At 37.2% G+C, this 23,612-nt stretch overlaps 1 protein-coding gene across 1 annotated transcript in view; it reads left to right on the forward strand.

The window, feature by feature from the left end:
- CCDC50 (coiled-coil domain containing 50) overlaps positions 1-23,612 on the forward strand; it is a 78,032-nt gene that overhangs the window by 39,893 nt on the left and 14,527 nt on the right. The window contains exons 5-10 of the mRNA XM_068545654.1: positions 1,796-1,886; positions 9,607-9,724; positions 14,183-14,710; positions 21,299-21,414; positions 21,847-21,891; positions 22,017-22,121. Coding sequence (XP_068401755.1) covers positions 1,796-1,886; positions 9,607-9,724; positions 14,183-14,710; positions 21,299-21,414; positions 21,847-21,891; positions 22,017-22,121 — 1,003 coding nt within the window. The remainder of the gene's footprint in view (positions 1-1,795; positions 1,887-9,606; positions 9,725-14,182; positions 14,711-21,298; positions 21,415-21,846; positions 21,892-22,016; positions 22,122-23,612) is intronic.

Below are 23,612 nucleotides of genomic sequence, written 5' to 3' on the forward strand. Positions count from 1 at the left end.
ATTTTTAAAACTAGATTAATAAACACTTTTTGGTAAGTTTAAAAAAAAAAGTAAGTGAACGAAAAGAAGGTATGGAAATAAAAAATGAGTAGATTTTTATTTTCAATTCTGTGGTTTGAATGGTTCAGAATCCTTGAATGTTAGACCTGTAATATGAAGTCATTAAGTCCAAAAACTTTTATAGCTCATAAGACGACATAAGAGGGCATGATTCACTGGTTAACAGTGGCAGGACTGGAAATCAGGTCTCCAGGCATCTTGTCCAGTGATTTTTCTACTGATTCTAAAAAAGCTTGCCATTTCTGCTTCTGGCCTGTGCTCTCTGTCTTGTATTCCCTTCCTCCCTTTCTGTCCTGTATGTGCGTTATACACATACATACATACCCCCATGTGCGCACACATCTACTTTCATCTATACCTATTTCCAAACGTGTTGAAAGTGACCAGTTCTTTATACAAATGAGAATAGTCTTCACCCCCTCAGTTTTGTTAGAATAGAATGTATGGATTTCGATTCCTCCAGAGAAGTTAGGCTATTGCCCCCCACACCCAACACTTTTCAGTTACAAAAGACTGCCATTAAACATGGAATATACAACCAAGACTAGATTAACTGAGTACTTTAAGTTCAACTGGCAGGGGGAGAATAAGAGGAAATATTTGTGTAGCAAACGAACTGCATACATAAACCACAATTGTAATTTTGCTCCAGCATCTTTTTAGATAGTGAACTCTAAACATGCCTGTATCTCTCTCCTAGTTAGCAGTTAAAGGTTGTAAAGGCTGTGTAAAGGCTGGCTCCCCAGCACTGTCACACTCTAGAGTTATAAACTGCCCAGTGACTTTTCTTAAAATCTGCAACCAGAAGACTTGTGTACCTGTAGCCATCTCTGAGAGATCCAAACCCCATCTTCTGTTGGAACCACTGTTTCATAGGTGCTGTTTTAAAGGATCTATTTCTCCCACCAAAATGATTTGTCTTGTTTCTCCCACCAAAATGTACTGTGGGCTTCCGAGTGCAGGATGGAGACTTATTTATTTTCGTATCCTCAGTGTTGAGCGTGGTGCCTGGATGATAGCAGGTGTTGTTTGAATCTTTTTGAATGCACAAATGCCAAAACAAAACAAAACTGTGGTAGCAGCAGTATTACAACATTTGGGTTTTTTAGTGGCCAGAGTATTAAGAAAACTGGCATCAGCCACAGAGGTTTCTCCTGGGACCTAAAGCTAGGGAATATACACTGGGTTTTTTTCCCCCCTTTTTAAAAGTTTTATTGAACCTGAAAAAAAATGCCTCTAATTAAAAAATTTATAAAAATCATTTTAAAGTCATACCACCACCTTTAGGTGTCCACAGCGTTATTGACATTTTAGTGAACTCACTCCCAATTTTTTTCTGCATATTCTGTACGTATTAGGTTATTTGTGGACCTTATTCTCATAGTATACATCTCCTTTGAGGGAACATGCCTGTCTCTGTAAAGCAACCCCAGTAGGGTGAGGTGATATGGTAGTATAGAAAAAGCCTGGAGCCTTCCATTGTAGTGTCTGGGTATTGCATTCTGATTCTACCACTTATTTTCTCTGCAATCTTAGGGAAATGATTCCACTACTCTGGGCCTCAAGTTTTTTCATCTGTAGGATATGACAATACCAACCTCTTTGCATCATTATTGTGAAGATTAAGTGAGATAAAAATATGCACTGGCTCATAGTGAGTATTCAGGAAATTGTGTTTAGGAAAAAGTCACTCCTTATGTTCTTTATTCATGTTGTTTTCACCTTTGTGTTTTAGTGAACAACAAGACTGTGAAATTGCTCAGGAGATTCAGGAGAAGCTGGCTATTGAGGCCGAGAGACGACGCATTCAGGAGAAGAAGGATGAGGTACAACTTAGTGAATGCCCCTCCACCCCGCAGGGGAGGACTGCTGAGCTCCAGGGCTGTGACTTTCTGTATTCACGGGCTCGGTGTAGGGTTGCTGGCTGGACAGCAGAACTCTCCCCTTTTGGGGTGCGTAGTCCAAGGGTCGCCCTCCATGAACCACTGTTTATTGCCCTTTGACCAGTTGTTTAAGTGGTGCAATCTTAAAAGATGATAATGGATAATTTGACATAAATTGTGAATTCGTTTCCGTAGGGCTGCTGTAACAAATTACCACAAACGTGGCTTAAGACAATAGAACTTTATTCTCTCACAGTTCTGAAGGCTGCAAATCGAAATTAAGATGTTCGCAGGGCCATGCAACCTATTAGGAAAGACCCTTCTTTGCCTCCTCCTAGCTTCTGGTGGCTCTTGGCTGTCTGGCATTCCTTGGCTTGTAGTTGCATCATGTCAGTCTCTACCTTTATTGTCACATGGCCTTCTTCCCTATATCTTTTTTGCCCTTTTGTTTTCTTATAAGGACACCAGTCATTGGATTGAGGACCCACCCTAATCCAGTATGATCTCCTCTTAATTATATCTGCAAAGATCCTATTTCCGAATAAGATCATGTTCTGAAGTTCTTGGTATAAATGAATTTTTAAGGGACGCTTCAGCTCAATACTGGGTGTCTGTCTGCGGGTTATTCCCACAACTTTAGGGAGAGCAGACCTTGAGTGTAGCCTGAACAGGAGTCAGGGACTGTTCATTGCTCTCATTCTTTTTTGTTAATGGTTTCACTCTCCTGTGATACGCTGCCTCAAAACAATGATCTGTTTGATTCTGTATATATTTTTAAACTGTTGTTTTTAAAGCTGAAAATGGCTAAAATTAGCAGTAGTATATGGTTTGTGAGAAGACTTGAATTTGCACTTAATGATCACTTGCTTTTGTGTTATGTTTTCAGCATTTCAGACGGTTCCTTTTCAATTTGCATTGATTCTCTGCTTTTTTTACACCTATTGTGCTGTTCTTGGCCATTGTCTTGATTAATAAGGAAAAAATGATTTATTATTTTTGATAGTAGAACGACCATATCGTATTTTGCATACTCAGAAATACTTTTCAGGGTTAAAGGGGGTGCTGTTAATAAGTACATAAACTGGGACTCTCCTGGGCAAACTGGCACATACGATCACCCTATTAAATAGATACAATCAGGGTTATCAGTGAACCAGCCTGCATCTCCTGTTCCTACACTGAGCCATCCTTGTTCCTCTGGAACTCCTTGTTCAATGCCAGGTGAGTGTGAGACGCCTGGTGTGAGTGTATTTAGCTATTTCTTTAAGAAACAAACCATGATTATGTGATGATCAGAGTTGTAAGTAGGAATTAAGGATTCCTTTTCATCCTTCCTGTTGGCAACACAGGAGCTCTTTCTTACTACAGGATGTGTTGCATCTCTATAGTCAAGACTGCCTTGGAGATGAAACTGGCAACTGAAAGAAGGGATTATGTTTTGTAGACAGGAAAGCTTCTATTTTAAAAATCACAGAGTAATGAAGTTGGCTTCTTATAAATGCTACTGGTGTCCTGTAATTACCACCCCCCCCCCACCCCATTCGGGGAAAAACAGTATTCGGGAAACCAAAATACTTTATTTTACGCATGTGGAATCTAAATAGCAATCACAATAATCTCATTGTTATACTATATAAAGTGTGTAGTGTAGTGAATAACTGCATTTTTCAGATGAAGAAATTAAGTCTTGAAGAAGTAAATTACTGGTCCCAAGCTACAATAAGATGCCAGAGAAATGTCTGTACAGTTCAGTCTCCTGACTGACTGCCTCTGACCTGGATATACTGTGACACAACATAGAACACAGAGACTTTGGAGTTAGACTATCCTGGGTTTGAATCTTACCCATTTAACTTTTAGCTGAGACTTTCAGCATCTCACTTAACCATGTAGAACCTCAGGTTCCAAATTGAAGAAGTCCATGATAACTCCACACTTACCCCAAATGGCTGTTGTGAAGTTTAAATAAAATTATGTATATAAAGTCTCTGCCACATATTAAATTAATAGTTGCTCTTTCCTTTTTGCTTTCTTGCCAGGTGTTTTCCCCACCATTCTGCCCCTTAACAACAACTCTGATTTCTCTTATAGGGAGATAAGCGTGAAATTAGAAAGGGGAAACAATACACAGGCTTAGGTGTGTTCTAGTATGGTCTGATCTGAGGGATCTTCAGGAGTTTATGCCTTTACTGCCTCCTACTACATTGCCTTCCACTACTGTTTGACCTACTGAAATGTTCCCCCTTCCCCAGTGCAGTGGAATGAGAGATGAGAAATCCAGTTGTGGACGTTTAATGAGACTAGCCTTTAAAAAACTGCTTTCAGACTTTTTTTGACTTTTCACTGATGCCTTAGATTAGATGGCTGTCCTGCCAAAATGTTCTTCTGTTGTAGAAAAATGTGACTTCCAGCTGACTAGTATGTTGTTATATTAAGTAAACAAAATCTGCATTAGTAAAGTTTGGTGTTGAAGGATGTATGATAATGCTTATTTATTTTAGTCCAGGGTGCCTAATAGGGGAGACTAAGACAACTGTGCTAATTTTTCTGGGCAACTTTGCATTGCCTGTTACTCATCAACTATCCGAATTCTCCCCCTCCTCACCCCGCCCCGTGCTCTTCTGCTTCCTTGTAGAGTCTGCTTAGCTAATGAGTTCTTACTGAACGGCAAGGCTGTGGAAAATTCCTCTCTGGATTTTCACCCAAATCTCTTTTAGAGATTTTTGGGGTCAACTCTCTTGGGTAGTTCATAGTCCCCCAAAACAACCAGATGTAGAATCCAAGGCCCCTTTCCTCTTGGGACAGATTTTTTTCTGAACAACATTGTTCATGAGTAGAGTTATATGACTTTGTGTGGGTGAATTAGCATGTCTAGCTTTGTTATGGTATAATTTTATTGTGTTTTTTAACAGAGCACAGATGTAAGGAAGGTAGCATTTCCATTGGGGAGACAGATGTAGAAAAGTTTAAAAAAGGTCTTTTGTATTCTTACCAGCATTGTGGCCTCTCCCTCCTTCCTTTCCCTCCCTCTTTTCTCTCTTTCCCTCTTCCCTCCTTCCTTCCTCTCGGTGCCCTGTTGAAGGGGCTTGTAGCCTTTGGTAATACTGGACTGTATGAGTTTGTGATTAATATGGGGGGATTAATTTTATTGGGATCTTTCTCTTTGGTCACAGCTTTAGCATTTGTCAGTGTTGTTTAATGAAGCCAAGAAATGTGTGTTTAGTTGATTTAACTCAGTTATTCTTAAATAAAACTCTTAGCTAATTGTGCGTGAATGTATACATATGTGTGTCTTTGAACCTAGGTCCAAATATATGTGAATGTGAAACTATTTTAGCGAAAACCTTTTTTTTTTTTTTTTTTTTTTTTTGCGTAAATAAACAGTAGCATGGCCAACCATGTTATGAAAAGTCTGTGGCACTAGTCCAACAATTTGGAGCCATTTATAATGTGAACTGTTCAGGGATAAACTTAGTAACCAATTTACATTAAAAATTAATCTAGTGTGAGCCATGGTACTTTTTCATAGCATTCTTGAGGTCATTAGAAATTTGTGTTCTAAAAAAATATTTATATAAGTTGGTAATATCTAGAGAATAGCTCAGATAATAATAATTTTAGCAACTGAAATTTTTTCCTATGTTTTGGCACTTTAGAATTAGGTTTATACATGTATAGCCAGACAGGGGGAGTGAGTGGGAGGCTTCTGGTTGAGAAAATTCTTCTCTCTTTTTATCCTAGTTATACTGATATTTTTATAGCAATGGAATTGGTGTTACTCTCTTTTTCTGGTCTTATAGAGGAACCCTTTTGGGTTTATTCCTGCTTTGAGTTCCCTACTGAGTTAGATGTTAATATATTAATATAATATATATAATATAATATATTAATATATTAATTGCTAATTAATAAAAGAAATTAAGCAATCTAATGGAATGGCTTCCTTTTTTTTGTTCTTCTGACAGTCATTTGACAATCACATTTTCAGATCTCCTTTAGATTGTCTTTATACCCAAGATTTTCTCATTTTGAATCCCAGTACTATTGTATGGTAGAGGTGAAAACTTTAAGGGGAAAGTAACCCTGATATAAAATCATATAAACCATAAAAATACCCTAAGGGATCCAGCACCACAGTTCAGTAATTTGTCTTCTACTTGAGAAAGATGCGCGGGGTTCCTCTGGGTTCCATTGCACCTTGTTTGTATGAATGCTTCTCTTAGAGCACTCATCTTTGCGTGTCTTACATTAGGTTAATCATTTTTCTTCTAGCACTTAATAGATAAGAACATTAACGATATTGAGCACGTATCTTGTTTCCCTATAGGAGGTCTCTAGCAGAATGTTTGACCCATTGAAGGGAATCAGTAAATCTATGTTTCTCTTAAAATAACTTTCCTCTAGCATTCCAGGGATCCTTACCTGTGCCCTTACTTATGCTCACAGCTTCCAGTTTTCCAGAGCTGAGTGTTGTTTCAATAAACGTATTTACTAGAAAGTCTTCTATGCAACAGAGTTGTTTCTACCTATTAACCCAAAGTAAGTCTACCTGATTAATTAAAAAATAATTGAATGTGACTTCAAAAGGGCTTATGAGTTCTTTTAGATTTTTTTTCCCCCAAGTTATGTTTTATTGAACACTAGTTTCATAAGGTTTATATTTTTTTATGTAACAAAAAGGCATCCGTCACAAAATAAATTTGGAAATTCCTGGGTTACAGGAAGATAACAGGTTACTTTTCTTTTTATCAAAGTGTCAAAATGAGCTAATGTGTTTAAAGAGTTAGATATAATACATGTTTTCTATTGAATGCTTTCTGGTTTTTTTGGAGAAACTTTTGATACCAGTGTTCTCAGAAACAGAGCTTGGGAAATGCTGTTCTAGGCTAACCTTTACCAGGAAGGAAGCTGAAGACTAAGAAGGTTGTTTATGTCAAGGGTGACTAAGCTGCATCCAAGCATTGTGACTAATAATTGCCATCTTCAGCTTGTTTCAGGGGAATTTTTTTATATTGAAATCACCTAACTAAACCCATTGTGCAGTAATGTTGGAAAGCAGGGAAGAAAACTGACTTGGGCTAAACCACGGTTTATAATACAGCAGCAATATTCCTTTCCCTCCTTTATCCTTTCCCTCCTCAAGTCTAGCTAGCTGTTCTTGTTCTTCTCAGACAGAAGAAGCTTACTCAGAAAAGAGCTGAGAGGTTAGAAGAGCAAAAGGTTTGGGTGCTAAGGTGCATGAGACATTATGATTATTATTATTCTACTTGGTTAAGAGCCCTCCTTTTGACTAGCTAACGCATTGTACAAAAGGGGCATCACCTTTGTTTCTCTATGGTTCATCTTTGGCTCTTCACATTGAGAAGGCTTATTACTATGTATTCGTTAGGACTAAATTCAATAGCAGCAAAGCAATTATAAAGTCCCTGGAGTACAGTTGAATAATTTCTACTGGCAGTTGGACCTGGTAATTTTCCTTTATATTTTTATTCAGTTATATCAAGGGAAACTTTTTGTTTTCAGTAAAACAAACCACTTAGGAAAATGAGTGTTGGGTGCTTAGTAAACATGACAACTCAGGGAAGTGTTTACATTTTTCTTCCTACTTTTGCAGTAAATTAAATAGGGATTTGGGAAACTCTGTAACAGATATTACTTTGGGGAGAATAAATTATCTTGTCACACCTCTCTCTTTTCCTAACTGACTGGTATATTGCTTTGCAAGACATCAAATACACTGAACCTGGCACAGGGGATGGCACCTGGTAACACTCCCAGATTTATTAAAATGGTGCATTAGGGTGTCAGGACATTTGACTTTAAGGTTGAGTAGTTCAGACTCTTTACTTTACAGATAAAGAATTCAGGCCCAAAGAAATCCATTTTAGTAGTTAATGTTTCTCTCCCAGTGTCTCTAAAGCATCTCTGACTTGAACTGGAAGGGAAAAAGAAAATCATCATATTCTTTAGGTTTAGGGGATTTTTTTCCATCAAAGTATTAGAAATTCAGATTTCTTTGCATGAAAATTATACTTGTGTTCTAAGTGGGATTGTGTTCTTTACCTTTCATTCTGAGCTGCAGTATTTTGTGAGTACTTTTACATGGATTACTTGTCAAATATATATGTATATATTTTACAGACTTATGAGAAGTTTCCAGCATAGAAATCAGTTAAAGGATATATGTTAATAGTATATTTATAAGTTTGAATTTAGGCATGTAATTAACATAAAGTCAGATTTGTAAGGCTATTTTGTGAACATTAAAAGCCAAGTATATGGATAATGTTTGCTAATTTACCTAGCCTCAGTATCCAACTTATTTCTACACTGATATAAGAGAAATTGAGTCATTCAGATGAATTTTATTTGCCTTGCAGTCTTAGTATATTCTTCACTTTGACTTATTCAGAAAATTACAAAAAGAAGAATAGTGATTAATTCTTGCCTCAAAATTTGCACCATTTACATCTGAGCACATCTTATATTCCTCATTGTAAATATAAAGAAGTTAGCCCCTCAAACTACCTACGGCTGTTATTACCATTTGCATGGGTGAGTATTGTTGCCATATTTGTAAGATCTTTAAGAATCTGATGACGGCTAGGGATCTTCTTTCCAAAAAAGTGTACGTGAACAAAGTTTGTGTGCTATTTTATTGGGCCTTTCGTAGAAATAATCTTCAAATTCAGAACATTGTCACTTTCTAGCTCAAAACCTTTAGGAACCCCTCATCCCTTACATTACAGACGTCAGGCTTCTTAAGATTGTCTGTAAAGGGCGCCTATGATCCAGGTGAGGTTTTTTAGCCTCACTAGATTGACGCCCATTAAAATATTTATAACTTTGCTGATGTTGTTCTCTGTTCTTCCCTTGCCTGTTGGAATCCAGTTCTTTGTTCAAAACCTAACATTAATGCAAAGCCTTGAACTAATCCGTTTGAGTAGAAATAATATTCCCTCTTTTGTGCTCCCATAGACATTTTACCCTCTTTTTTGAGGCATTTATAATTTAGTTGTATTGCAGTTATTTGTATATACCTTTGTTTTCATGGGGGGCGGTAATCGTTTAGGGGACGCAGTCAGAATGTTATTATTCATCACTCAGTAACTGCTAAAAACTTGCCTGGAGATAGAGCAGAGGGGAGACAGGAGGAAGACTGTTTTCTCTTTTTTATTGACAGTTAAGACAGTGGTCCTCTAATGCAAAGCTAAATCAGAATCAACTGAAAAATTCTTTTAAAAACGTTTTTAAATTACATTGTAAATACAGTTTATAAAAGTTTAGAGATTATGGTACTCTTCCTCATTCAGACTTAGTGAATCATCATCTTGGAAAAAGGGCCCGTAAATATGTATTTAAAAAATTCTGTTCTATAGCCAGCTTTAGGAACATTACATTTGAATGTCTTCAAGTTGAGTTAGATTTAAACTCAATTAAAAAAACCTTTCCCTCTCATCTGGATCTTGTGCCCTTCCTATTGAGCAGTCATCTGTGGCATTTGGACAGAATGAGCTTAACAGCGGAACGTCTAGAGAGCCTAGCTGGAGGCAGAGCCACAAAAGCCTGGCAGTGGAATGTCAGGCCATTGACCTGTAGGGTCACTGTATGGAGTTTGTTCATCCTCTGGTAATATTTATTTCCCTTCTCTTTGTATTTGCAGGACATAGCTCGACTCCTGCAAGAAAAAGAGTTACAGGAAGAGAAAAAGCGAAAAAAACACTTTCCAGAGTCCCCGGGAGCCAATGCTTATGGTGATAGTTACTATTATGAAGATGGAGGTAAGTTCTTGCATCATGACCTACTCTATCCTTAGACTCAGTTGCAAGACACCCCTTTAAATTTGTCTGTAAAGTGACCCTAGGGCCCCTTTAGATTTGTGGTGGAATTTTATCTTATCTAATAAATTCATCTGTTCTTTAGTTGGATGACCAGAGCCATTTTTATGGCTGTTAAAACTTGAATATAGTTTAGCAAAATTTGGCATGCATTCTTTTGCACTATTGCTACTTGGAATGCTGTATTACATTCTAAGCACATAAACTGGGGTGTGGAAAAGTGGCATATGAGTCTCTGGGCTTGATCTTTCTCAAGGAAATCTGGGCAGTACTGTTTGAAGCAGCAAAGTGGCACAAATAATAAAGGAGGTACAGCATTTATCAGTTACTGGATACCAAAGCTTTTTTTCCATGCTTCTTATCTTTTAAACCTAGGCCAATGGGTTAGCCTGCTGATGACAAAATTGAATTTTAAGATTCTCTGTTCATTTTTTGCTCTTGATGCTTTCTTTGCTATTTGATTACCATATAGAAAAATTTCTGAGATAGAGAGATCCCTTCTCTAGTGCTTGCTTTTGCAATGTGGTGGTGGTGGTGATGGTGTGGTGGTGGCACTTGTGGTGGTGGTGATTCTTTATCTTAAAAGTGTGTTGGGAAATGAGTATTGGCAAATATTGTTCAGTCCTTTTTAAAGATCTGTCAAAGGAAAGACATTTCCTATAGTTTTTAGTGTCAGTATTTATTGTAGTTCAGCTTGGAGACCATACTTAGGATACCAGCTAAATAAAATCTAAAAGCAGCTTCTAGAGAGTAAAGATTTTAAGGTCAGTAATCCCCAAGTTCCTTGAAAATTAATTGTCAATTGCTTTTCTATAATTTCATTATAAAAGGTAAGTAAGTATTTGTCTTTGATGAGTAGAATGAAAGATACATATATGTAGGTGATAGGATTATTATAGTTTGAGTCTTGCAGTCACATTGTTCTAAATCTACCCTAATCAGTAGAGCTCAGCTCTATAACTCAGTCAGTAAGCAGGTTGATTCTCTACTTATTGCTTGGTGTGCTGTTCTTCCATATGTAAAATGCTCAGCTCTTTTTTGATAGCCATTTTTCTTATGCTGGTTTTTCTAATCAAATGTGATACATCATTTAAAAAGAAAAGTTATTGCCGTATTTTTCTGTACTAGAGGTCAGAAGGTAAAGAGTTACTCGTCAGCTTTAATTAAAATCTTAGAAATGTGGTCTGGCATAAAACATTAGGGTGGTAAGTAAATTAAGTACACTAAAGTACTAATTTTAGCATTCCTCTATTAAAACCTTATACTAACTTGAATTGGGACTCAAACCTGGTGGTTTTGACCAGAGTGCTGACATACTGATTCATCTCTCTAGACTATGTTAAGAATTCAGTGGATTTTCAGGGACACCTAAAATTTTTACAAACCTCTATTTAACTGCTTTTGTAAAGTTATGGAGAATGGCATATATGCTACTTTTTTGGAGTTGGGGGGGATTGGTTACAGAAAACAGTGACCTTCTGAGAATGTGCCTGTAAAGTACTGTTGGAATTTCTCTTCAGTTGTGTTGTTGTCGGGAGACGATGTATCGCTGAACACGTGATCTTCATTTATATGCCTTTGAGTTAGACTAAGTTGAGTTCCACAGAAACCATATTGCAGTCCAGCTCATATTTACAAAGCAGCCTTATGTTCTTTGCAGTGGTCCTTTCCCAACAAATAAGGGGTATTCTTTAATTGTACTTCTTTGCGTGCAATATGATTTTTGTCTGTCTTATAATAATCACAGCAAATCATTACAGGAGTGGTCGTTTTAGCTTTCATTTTACTTAAACTTTAATAAATTAACCTTTTAAGAATAATCATTTATAGATTTTCTACAAATCTTAAATTATCCAAAACATCTGTCAGATTTATATCGATTGAAATGGTATATCTTATTCATTTATGAATCCATGTTTTTTTTTCAAAGCCACTTACCTGTATTGCAAGCATATTAGAGACTTTAAGTCATGGTCTTTGGAGTCATTAGACCTTGATTCACGTTTCATCCATTCCTTAGAAACATTGTAATGTTAAGGAAGTTGGCTACTGTAATCACTCTAAGCCTTTTTCTCATCTCTAAAATGGAGATTCTAAAAATAAATCCTTCGCATGGATGTTGAGAAGATTAAACAATGTAATTTTTCTGAAGACTTATAAACTCTAAAGTACTATTATTTATACATATATTAATGTAATGTGTGTACTACATAGTATTTTGTCTATTTAAACAAAAATCATTTTATTTTGAAAGACAAACATGGAAGCACACAAATCAAATGTTTGCATACACATATATGCAAACATATATATATGCATATATATATATGCAAACATGTGTGGGTGTATATATATGTATACGTATATACATATATATGCATGTATGTATTGGCTATAAGGAAGTTAATTATATTTGCCAAATAACTTGGTCTCAAGAAACATAAAAGTCTCAATCCTTAACTGGACTGGGTTTTAAAGGATTCAGACAGATTCCTCCACCCCTGTCTTTTTTTTTTTTTTTCTTTCCCAGGTTTAAAGATATCACAAGTGATCACAATAAATATTTTTTCCTGTCAACTCTGTGAAAACATAGTGACGGCTCTGTTCTAATTCTTGCAACACACTTCCCTAAAGTAAAACTACTAATATTTGTTAACTTTTTAGAAAGAAGTACAAATAAAAAACAAAACAGTCATAACTTGACACATCCATGTTGAAAACAAAACCTTTCTTGTCTCTTTTTGGGCTTAAAGGCAGGCTTCACTCCTGCAGTTTTCTGTGGGAACATAGGTATTAACACTAAACCATTGTCTCCTAGTTGTGGTCACCATTTATGTAGCTGGTCAGTATTATGTTAATTCACGGCAGTAGTGAATTGATTCTTTCTCAGCTGTCAAGATACTCCTAAAATAACAGTTTGGTTAAAAGAGTAGATACTTTATTTTATTACAGAGAGTAATTGTTCTGTTTCACTTCTGCTTTTGTAAAAAATAAGTTTTACCATAAATTATGAAGATAAATACCTCTACAGACTTTTTAGAAGACAGATTTTAATTTAGATGTCATCTCTGAGGCAAATGTTCTTTTCTTCTGGAAAGCTCAAGAGGAAACAATTCGGAGTTTTCAGTGGAAGCTATGGCATAAGAGATACATTTAACACGTCTCCCCTACCTCTGTTCCTTCCTTAGATAACAATAACACACTTTAACCAAAACAAAAAACCCAAAACAAGCAAACAAAACCCCTAATAACTAAGGAAATTTATGGTCGTTTATTTTTTCTGCATCCCACCCAATTACAGTAGCTGTTTCAAAAGCAGTTCAGCAAGTGACTAATTCCAACAGGGAATCTTGGCTATTTTAGCAATCTTCCAGGGAATTAGGATTTCTTTTTGTTACTTCCCAATTAAAGTAAAAGTCTTAGAAAATGTTAAAATAAATATGCTCTTGCAATGTGCATTGTTAATTTACTTCCTTTGTTTTCACAGTTTGCTTGTTCTTAAATGAGACCTGACAAAAAAGCACCCATCTGTGTGCTATCAATAGGTTTCTGCAGTGTGTGTTAAACTTAGGGACTTGTATATTTAGCACATATTGTATTTTTATACCCAGAAAACAATATCATAAAGTTTTTTGAAATGTATTTAGGAAGTGACTCCTTTTTATGTATTCTGTTATGGCATCTCTTTTTAATTTTTTTCCTCTGAAGAATTTCAAGTAAGATTAGGAACAGAGTTTTCCGAAGATAATACGGGCATTTACTCACTTAAAATTCTCCTTTACTCCCTCTTCTTCCACACTGAACTGTAACATGGCTGGGAGTGTTGGCTTTGGCCACCTATGGGGAAAGGACAGAGGAACACGAAAATCTGTGGGTCAACACTCTAGTGGACTAAGTAGAAATTGGCAATATTCTGACATAGATTTATTGTTATTTCCAATAAGAATATTTGAAAGTCTCTGACTGGAATCACAAAGTTAGTTCTTTTTCTGTTTTATACGACTCCCTCAACTCTCACTTTTCCCCCATATACTAGTTCCAAATTGGTTTTATAAATAGAATTAAACATTTAATGACTAGAATTTTTGTTATTGGCAAATATTAAAGTATGTGTTAACTCTTCACTAATCATGATCAAGCTCTTCTTTCAGATTTACTTTTTTTCACTTACTTTCATTTTAGTTTCTTACCTTTCTGGCTATGTACCCAGAATCCTTCATGTAGGCATGAACCATTCCAGCAAATGCTCATCCCTTCATTTCAGTTTGTTAAATTGAAAAAGTCATCTTCTTCATTTTAAAATATGTTAAACTTGGGCCCTGTCTCTGTCCTGTAGTGAGTTCATACTCTCATTAAGTTAACTTGCATTTCTATTTTTCACATTCCTCCACCTCCGCTCAGACCAGCCACGGTCAAGGAGGGCAAGGGAGTTGGGTTCTGGATTCTCAAAGTCTTATAGACTCCAAAGTGAGGAAAAGACTGTGAAGCAGAGAAAGGAGAAATCGAAACATCCACAGGAGAACGTGGAAGAACTGGAAGAGCATTGTTCATCAGAGAAACCTCTTTCATCCTCTAGCTTGGGTAAAGTGAGGGACGATCCCCAAATTAACACTGAGCAGCCTGAAAGGAAACGATCTGGTCACGAGAGGCCCCGAAGACCTCCTCTCCCCAAGATCAGTGGTGAGGTGTTTCTGAGCACTGAATCGGAAGACTGGGAGACTAACCATAGCCATCGAACTCGCAATTGGGAAAAACAGTCCAGGCACCAAGACCAGCTTTCTCCCGAGGCCTCACAGAAAGCGAGGCTTCACTGCAAGGAAGCTGTATATAGAAGCGACCATGGGCAAGGTGAGCACAGAGAGAGGAAGCACAGGCCCAGGGCTCCTCCCTTCTCAGAGAGCGAGGAACGGCACCAACTCCGTGACGCAGGTAATAAAGGGCAGCCTCGTTGGAAGTTCTGGTATCATGTATATACATACAAACAAATGTATTTAATAAGCATCGTAAACAACCTGTCCTTTGTCTCTGGTTTGTGCTCCTGGCTTGGAAATAAATCCTGGAGCCAAATATTACAATAAGGTATTTACTTAATCTCAAATCTCTGCCTTCTAAGAGAATACACTCATTCCTTACAACATTCTTCCAGCTCCAGATTGCAGTGGAGGTACCCATCCCAGATACAATTTTTAATTTGCCAAGACCATATATCAGAGATTCTGATACCAAATCAATGCTCTTGAGTTTCTGGTTTTGATTCAGTGAACCCAGAAGGTTTAGTAACACCACCTTCATAGTATTTGCCTAACTAGAAGACCTGCGGGGCTGGAAGTACTGGATTTTCTTGACCTCATCTTTCCCAGCTGTAAAGTGAGAGATGGGATAGGCAATCTCTTAAGATAGCGTTTTTCAAATAGTGAGCCTCAAGTTTGTTTTCATCAGAGTCAGCTGGGCTATTTCCTAAAAATTCAGATTTCTGGGTCTTACATATGTTACCATCTCTGGAGCGCAGCATGACAGTTCGGGTTTGTTTTAGACCAGGAGGTGATTCTTATGTACTTAAAGTTTGAAAACAATTGCCTTGAGTTCCTTCCTGTGCTTTAACCATCTTCAACTCTATCTCTACAGTTGGTGTTCTGAAGTGCCAATATGAGGTAAGTTCTTGGTACTTACATAAGAACGAGGTGAACATTAGTCTTAAGCCTCAAATTTCTGGCATCCATGAGGCCTAACTCTGAAGTCCGTCACTGACATAGTAATGGTTCTCTCTGTTCTTGTCTGGAAACTGCCGCTGTGATGTCTTCCGTGTGGCTATACCACTGCAAGTCATAGTACTGCCCTGTCTGGTGTTTTAATTAGACCATACTCATCTCCCTAGTTCTGTTTTGCTCTTATGGAAGTTTTACAGAGAGGCGAGGATTATTGGGAAAACAGTACCAAGGAGATGACCGTTCTTACTTACTTCCATTACTGTTGCCCAGCCAACCTCTACTTCTGGTCTGGAAAGTGGTTTCTAGATTGCAAGTTCAGGTTGATTCTTTTGGTTCTTCCTTTCATGTTATCTCTTCCTATCACGTTAGTCCTTTAAGTTTTTAAAGGACTTGGTGATAAAGAAAATGAAAATTCAGTTCAGCAAGCCAAATGAGTGTCTGCCACAAATATTCTTGCCTCAGGCTTTATGTTTGGGGATGGATGCTTGGATCTGAGCCACAGAAGTTTCATGAGTCAAGCCAAAAAGATGGATACGTAGACAAACAATTGCAAATTTGATATACTTTTAACAAAGAGCTGTGGGGCAGTAGAGGAAGAAGTGATAAAATCTACCTGGAGTAGATAATGATCTACTCCAGGTAGAGTGATAAAATCTACCTGGGGTAGGGTAAGTTACACTGGATCCAGATTTAGAAAGACATGTTGGAGTCCAAAAGATACCGGGGAGGAATGGTGATTACATCGACCTCTACATTTCTGATTCTGTGACTCCAACCTTCTAAGTGTGCTCTGAGGGCTGGTTAAATCTTTATGGCTTTTAGTATACTTGAGGGTATCTTGAACAGGCTTAGAAACGGTGGAACTAATATGAAACAAACCCTGACTCACAGGCCCTAGTACTGGAGTTGTAGGCAAATGTTTTAATAGCATAAGGGTTTAAAAACAGTGTGACTAGGCAGCTACTAAAATGGCTACAACATAGCTGCTGCGTCTGTCATTTTATATTCAACTTACTTTGCAAACTTTACCTACGTGGGCCCTGTAGGCGGCTGAATTTGCGATGCCCCTCCCCCCCACCTACCCAGAATAAGTCAGAAGATACATTAAAATATAATTATTAGATACTGGTGTCTATTCTTGCTGTTGTGAAAGCACAGTTCTTAAAGTTGTTAGCATAGGCCAAAGTTTTATTTAACTTAATAATGAAGAAACTGGCAGGACAACAGAGAGCCAGTTCAAAGAGCATTGATCTGCAGGACATGGTTTTATAATCAGTTGAAAATGGAATACAGAATAAAATTGCTAAATTAAATATAAGATTGGTTAATTTTCTAAAGGGCAGTAAATCCATACCACCTTTGAGGGTAAACATCTCTATTGAGCTATTAAATTACAACAGCTTATTAATTTTCTGCCGGTCAACTTCCAACCTCTCAGAGCCATTAAACACCATTCTGCTATGATATTCCCCAAGTGTCAGAATGGCTTATTACAAAATACTCTTGAATGGTATCAGGATCCATGTGTCATCATATTACCTTATTCCATAGTTTGGGATAAGTTTATCTTGAGTACCAGTTCTTTTAACAGTTTTATTTTATCAGAATTTCTTGAAAGGTAAGCTTTGTTTGTGTTTATTGAGGGAGGTTCTTGTGTCCTCAGACTGGAGAATGATGAACAGAAAAAGATAAGCAAGAATTTGATTAAGAAATGAATGTGGAACTCTTGAAAGTATGGTTCACCTGGTGTTTTGAAAGCTAGTTTCCAAATTATGTTTAGGTTTCCACAATGAAGGCAGCCATTTTGGTAACTTCTTTGAATTAACTATGTTTAATAACATTTTAGAGCATCTCTGTTTTCTGTAATGACAGCCTTACACTGTACTATCTGAAGTTCCTCATTACATACTTACAAAAGCTCTTTTCACCTTTGGTACGGAGTATACTGCATTTAATGGGCAGTCCTGTCAGTCCAGAAATCTAGTATTCCAGGCTGTAGAAATTGTCTACTTATGAGGCATGCAAGTTCCAAAGATATATCAAGAGTTCAAATAAACTCTTCTTTTTCCCTCTAAATATTTGACCTAGAGAGATATTACCTCAAAATATAGCTGTTTGTTTTTATTGGGGTATAGTTGACATATAACATTATATTACTTTCAAGTGTATATTTGTATATATTGCAAAATGATCACCACAATAAGTCTAGTTAACATCCATCACCATACGTAAGTACAAATCTTTTTTCTTGTGATGAGAACTTTTAGGATCTATCCTCTTAGCATCTTTCAGATATGCAATGCAGTACTTATAGTCTCCATGCTGTACATTGCATCCTCTTGACTTATTTATTTTATAACTGGAAGTTTGTGTCTTATGACTCTCATCACCCATTTTGCCCACCCCCCCTCCTCTGGCAACCACAAATCTATTCTTTGTATCTCTCAGCTCAGGATTTTTTGTTTTGTTTTAGATTCCACATATAAGTGAAATCGTACAATATTTGCCTTTCTCTTTCCGACTTATTTCACCTACCGTGATGCCCTCAGGGTCCACCCCTGTTGTCATAAATGGCAAGATTTAATTCTTTTTTATGGCTGAATAATATTCCTGTGTGTGTGTGTGTGTGTGTGTGTGTGTGTATCTAACATTTTTTTATCTGTTCATCCATCAACGGACACTTAGGTTGTTTCCATGTCTTGGCTATTGTAAATAATAATAATACAGTAAGCACAGGGTGCATATATCTTTTCAAGTTTGTGTTTTCATTTCCTTCAGATAAATTCCCAGAAGTGAAATTACTGGATTGTATGGTAGTTCTAACTTTTTAAAAATTTTTGAGGGACTTTTGTACTGTTTTTCATAGTGGCTGTACCAATTTACATTCCCACCAGCAGTGCACAGGGGTTTCCTTTTCTTCACATCCTTGCCAACACTTGTTATTTCTTGTCTTTTTGATAATAGTTATTCTAGCCGGCGTGAGGTGTGATACCTCACTGTGGTTTTGATTTGCATTTCCCTGATGATTAGTGATGTTCAGCACCTTTTCGTATGTGTTGGCCATCTGTATGTCTTCTTTGGAAAAATGTCTATTCAGATCCTCTGCCCATTTTTTTAATCAGATTGTGTTTTTGCTGTTGAGTTGTATGAGTTCTTTATATATTTTGGATGTTAGCTCCTTATCAGATATGTGATTAGTGAATATTTTCTCCCATTCTGTAGGTTGCCTTTTTATTTTGTTGATGGTTTCCTTTGCTGTGAAGAAGTTTTTTAGTTTGTTGTAGTCCCACTTGCTTATTTTTGTTTTTGTTGAGTTTGCTTTTGGTGTCAAATCCAAAAAATCATCTCCAAAACCAGTGTCAAGAAGCTTACTGCCTATGTTTTCTTCTAGGAGTTTTGTTGTTTTGGGTCTTATGTTCAAGTCTTTAAACCATTTTGAATTAATTTTTGTGTATGGTATAGGTTGGTGGTCAAATTTCACTCTTTTGCATGTGGCTGTCCAGTTTTCCCAGCACTATTTACTGAAGAGACTGTCCTTTCTCCATTGTGTATTCTTGTCTTCTTTGCCATAAATTAATTGAACATATACGCATGGGCTTATTTCTGGGCTCTCTGTTTTGTTCCATTGATCTATATGTCATTCTCTCTCTTTTTTTTTTTTTCTTGGCCATGCCGCGTGGTTTGTGGGATCTTAGTTCCCTGACCAGGGATTGAACCCGAGCCCTTGGCAGTGAAAGCGCGGAGTCCTAACCAGTGGACCGCCAGGGAACTCCCATGTGTAATTCTCTTTTTAACTGCCAAGAGGTCACAGTCTTAACACCTTTCAAACCAAATAAGACTCTTTGTTTGACTATTTCATTTGAATGCCTTCCAAGCATCTTTGATTGGTATTAAAACAAAATATTTTCTCAGTTAATTTTGTGGTGTAGAGTAGGAGGCATAGTAGTGGAGGAAGTTTAGTTCTCCAAATCTGAGCACATTTCCATTGTACTTCTTTCCCCAGATGGCAAAATTGAAAGAGCAGGGCATAAGTGTGATCTCCCCTGTCGTCCTCAGCTAGGCTTTGGGTTGCTCGTGGAAGTGCCGTTTCTGTAGAAGGGCATATGGTATAGCAACCTATCTTGTCCACTGACTTTTCCCAATGCCAACCTCCCTATCTAATTTTACTTATTTTTCCCTGAAATCTTCCCTTCTAGTTATGACTAAGCTAATCATAACTCAGGGAGTTTTATCTACTCTTGGGAGTGTGTATACCACTGTTTCCTGACTGTCCCAGACCGCTCAGAAATCTGCGTTAAAACCAGCCCAGCTTAGCGTACGATTCAGTAGCTCTAGAGATAATGTGAAGCTGAAGTAAATTCTGTATTCTGGGTAATCAGGTGCTAATAGACCTGAAGGTAAGAAAGCCAGGTTTAATAGTCTTTATTTGTGGAAAGGCAGATGAGTTTGTGGCTTTTGGATTTACCACAAAGCTAGGTTTAAAGTTCAAAAAGAGGCTTCACCAGATAATTTAAACTCTTCATTTGCCCTGAATTTAGTTGTATTTTTTTCTTTCCTTTTTCCTCTTTTGTTTAAAGCAAGTGAATCATGTGCTGAAGCATTTTGATAAAAATTATTTTCATGTACAGTTAATTTGATGGACATAATACACCAAACTAGTAGTTCTAATGGTAATTGCAATTAAGAATCAACTGGTAAGATTTAAAATAAACTAACAAAGGCCAGATCTCACCCAGGCTACTTATATTAGAATCTCAGGGGTTTGGATCAAAAATTTTCATGTGTATATAAAGTACTCCAAGTGATTCTAATATATAGACATGATTGAGAACCTCTAATGTAAAGAAATAGGCAACTAGGAGTAAATTTTCTTTCTCCCTTTAGTAATCCATTTACTGAGAGTCACTATTCCAGATGGTTAATCTTATTCACTGCATTAAAATTTTTTATTATTTTTGAATGTAATACAGTCATATTTTTGAATAATTGTAATTTATAAAGGATACAAAGAAGGAAGTACCCACAATTTTAGAATAACCATTAGCATTTACCACTTAATTGAAAGTTATAAAAGGAATATATGCTGCTTATAAAATTTCAAAGTAAAAAGCCAAAATTCTCTACCAGTCCCCGTGTTCCTTTCTCCTCAGAACAGTAGAACTCTAAGGTCATTGTGCCCTCTGACGTTTCACTTATGTTACATCTTCCCTAAAATTTAGCAACATTAAGCTGATCAGAGCTATGGGAAAGCTCTAAAGCAAGTGGGTTTGGAGGCCATAAGAGCAGAAGCCATGGCAGGGCCACTGATTGGTTAATAGGGACTGTCACATAACTCCCAGGTGACGCTGTTTCTGTTCCCTCTGAAGTAAGGTGTGCAGGGCCGAGGTAAAAAGATGGAAAGCCTCTCATCTCCTCCAGCCTTGACAGTTTAGTCTCTTTAAAACTCCAAGTAACTTGCTTTTCTCTAAATTCTTTTTATTTCAGGGACTTAATCTTTTTTCACTTCCTGTTTTGCAAAAGCCTCACTTATAGTTCCTTGTATGATTTTCTACTGCTGGAGAAACTATGTGAGAGGGCAGTTTTTACCAAGCAGTTTTGGGTGGGTAACTTTGTTTTAAATGTGTGGATTACCTGTATCACCTCTTGCATGCCTAGGGGAAACAATTATTTCCAGCACACCCTACGTTGAATTTTAGAGTGGAGGCAGTATTGTCACTGTTAGATACTGAAGAAGAATTTCCTTATCATAAATTTTGCAACTTTTCAGAAAACACACTCAGTAGCCTTACTGCACTGAGTTTTTTTCTAGGAACGAAGCCCAGAGTGATGAAAGAAGCGGTCTCTACTCCATCACGAGTGACCAACAGGGATCAGGAATGGTATGATGCTGAAATTGCCAGAAAACTGCAAGAAGAAGAAATTTTGGTGAGCACACTTTAATACAGAATTTTAGGTGAATTAGTGGGTTTTTTGTGAATTGAATCAATCTTGACATTATATAATAGACATTATAGTCCTCTCTCTTTCAAGAAACTGATACCTCTTTTATGGGTGGGAAAATCAAGACAATAGGAATAACGTGTCCAGTTGTACTCACTGCGTAAGCATTAGCAACAGAATTCCATATCCCTGTCTCTCCTTTATTGAGTTCTGATAATTCTCTAAGAATCCACTGTAGAATTTGATAAAAATAGACCCTGCTCTGGCTAACAAAAGTATACCAACTGATTATCATCTTCAGGGGTGTTAATCACCACTAGTTTCAAGTACCAATTTATTTTTATGTAAGATTTTTTTTTTAAATGGACAACATAGATTCCAATTAAATTATACTTTTTTGTATTTTCTATACCATAGGCTACCCAGGTGGACATGAGAGCAGCTCAGGTAGCTCAGGATGAGGTGAGTTCGTGTTAGTTAATTTGTTTAGCCGATATTCTTTGGAAATATCCCAGTTTTTATTGCAATTTATCCCAATTTTCTACCTGCAACTTTGCAATCAATGATATTGACTGGATTTTGTTTAGGAAATCGCTAGACTTCTAATGGCTGAAGAAAAGAAAGCTTACAAGAAAGCCAGGGAACGGGAGAAATCATCTTTGGACAAAAGAAAGCATGACCCCGAGTGGAAGGTAGGGTCTGTCTGTTTGTTTTTAATTAGAAATACAATTAGAACTGAAATGGGGAGTCCTCTTTTAGGGTAAGCTCACAAATATATTTAGGGTATACAAATTATCTGTATCGCATATGTGAATCTGACTTGTAAAAGTTGATTCACCATGAAAAATCATATTGAATTCTTGAAAGTAACTATGTAAAAAGTTACTGCTAAGGTTGAAAAACTCATTTCCTTCATTTTCAGACCAACTGAGATGCAGGTAGGTGCCTCTGGCCATGAGCAATCTTAGTTTTACTATGCTTGCCTTACAGGAGAATGTAGTGTTTTCACTTGCTCTTAAATTTCCACAGTACCCTTCTCTTCTTCTCTCAACTTTCCCTGTTTGCGTATATTGTCCTTCCTCCTTGATCATGTGCCAGCTGTCTCTTGTTTCCTCTGACATCACTTGATCCATGGCAGACTGACGGCCATTCTTATCACCAGCAATCATTGCTTACGAAACCCTCTAGCATGAGCTTGAACTGTAAGCATCTCCTCGTTAATCAGAAATAGTAGACAAAATAGTCAGCGACTGCTGTTCATTCTCCTGTAATCTAATTGTTGTATATGGTGATTGTAAGTTTAGTTGAACAGATCTTACTCATTAGCTACTGTGTGCAAAGGACCACTCTGGACTTACAGGGAAAGACAAAGATAGATTTTCCCCAGAATAATGTGTAATGTAGAGAGGAAGATAAACTATAGACAGCTAACAAATACACGGTCAAGTTGGCCGAAAAATGCAAAAGAGGAGCGGGGGTGAGAATTCATATAGTAAAGGCTTTTAGGGAGGGAGTTTGTACTAGGCTGGAAGGATGCAGCCAGGGTGTGTGTCCATGATATGGTTGATGTTTAGCACTGTTCTTTCCCTCCCCCCTTCCCTCCCTCTCGAAAACAAAATCCTCCCTTGGGTCTCTGATCCTGCCACAGTCTCAGCATGTTTTGAGGAAAACAAAGACAGAGAAAGCATGATAACAGTATCGCTCTACTATTGCCTGTTGCTCAGCTACCTAGTTGTGAGTCTGAAAGCAGATGAAAATATTGTTTGCATGTTAATTATTTAATTTATCTCCCTCCTGTACACTCTTAGTAATTCAGGATTTTTCCTAACAGACGTATTTCATTTTGGTGGAAGGGTTCCCAAATGCTTCTGTTATGTAAATTAAGCCATAAGTAGTTGACCAGGAGTTACGCAGGTTCTTTGTTAACTATGAGGGAGTAGGTATTTTTAAAGATTGCAAATCAGGAAAGGAAGAAGGGGAAGACCACATTTCTAGCAGTATCAGGACTTCTGTCATTTCTAGATTCTGTAACTGATGCTGGAATTGTTTCTCTCCTGGAAAAGTTGGCATGAATATGCCTTAGTTTCTGAGCTTGAAAATTAGCATCCCTAAGTCAGATGTTCAGAAATAAGCTTAAGAGCATGAAGCTAGATTCCACAGACTCTGGGAGTCTGCCAGTTCTG

Source organism: Eschrichtius robustus, chromosome 6 (genome assembly GCF_028021215.1).
Source record: "Eschrichtius robustus isolate mEscRob2 chromosome 6, mEscRob2.pri, whole genome shotgun sequence".
Taxonomy (NCBI): Eukaryota; Metazoa; Chordata; class Mammalia; order Artiodactyla; family Eschrichtiidae; genus Eschrichtius; species Eschrichtius robustus.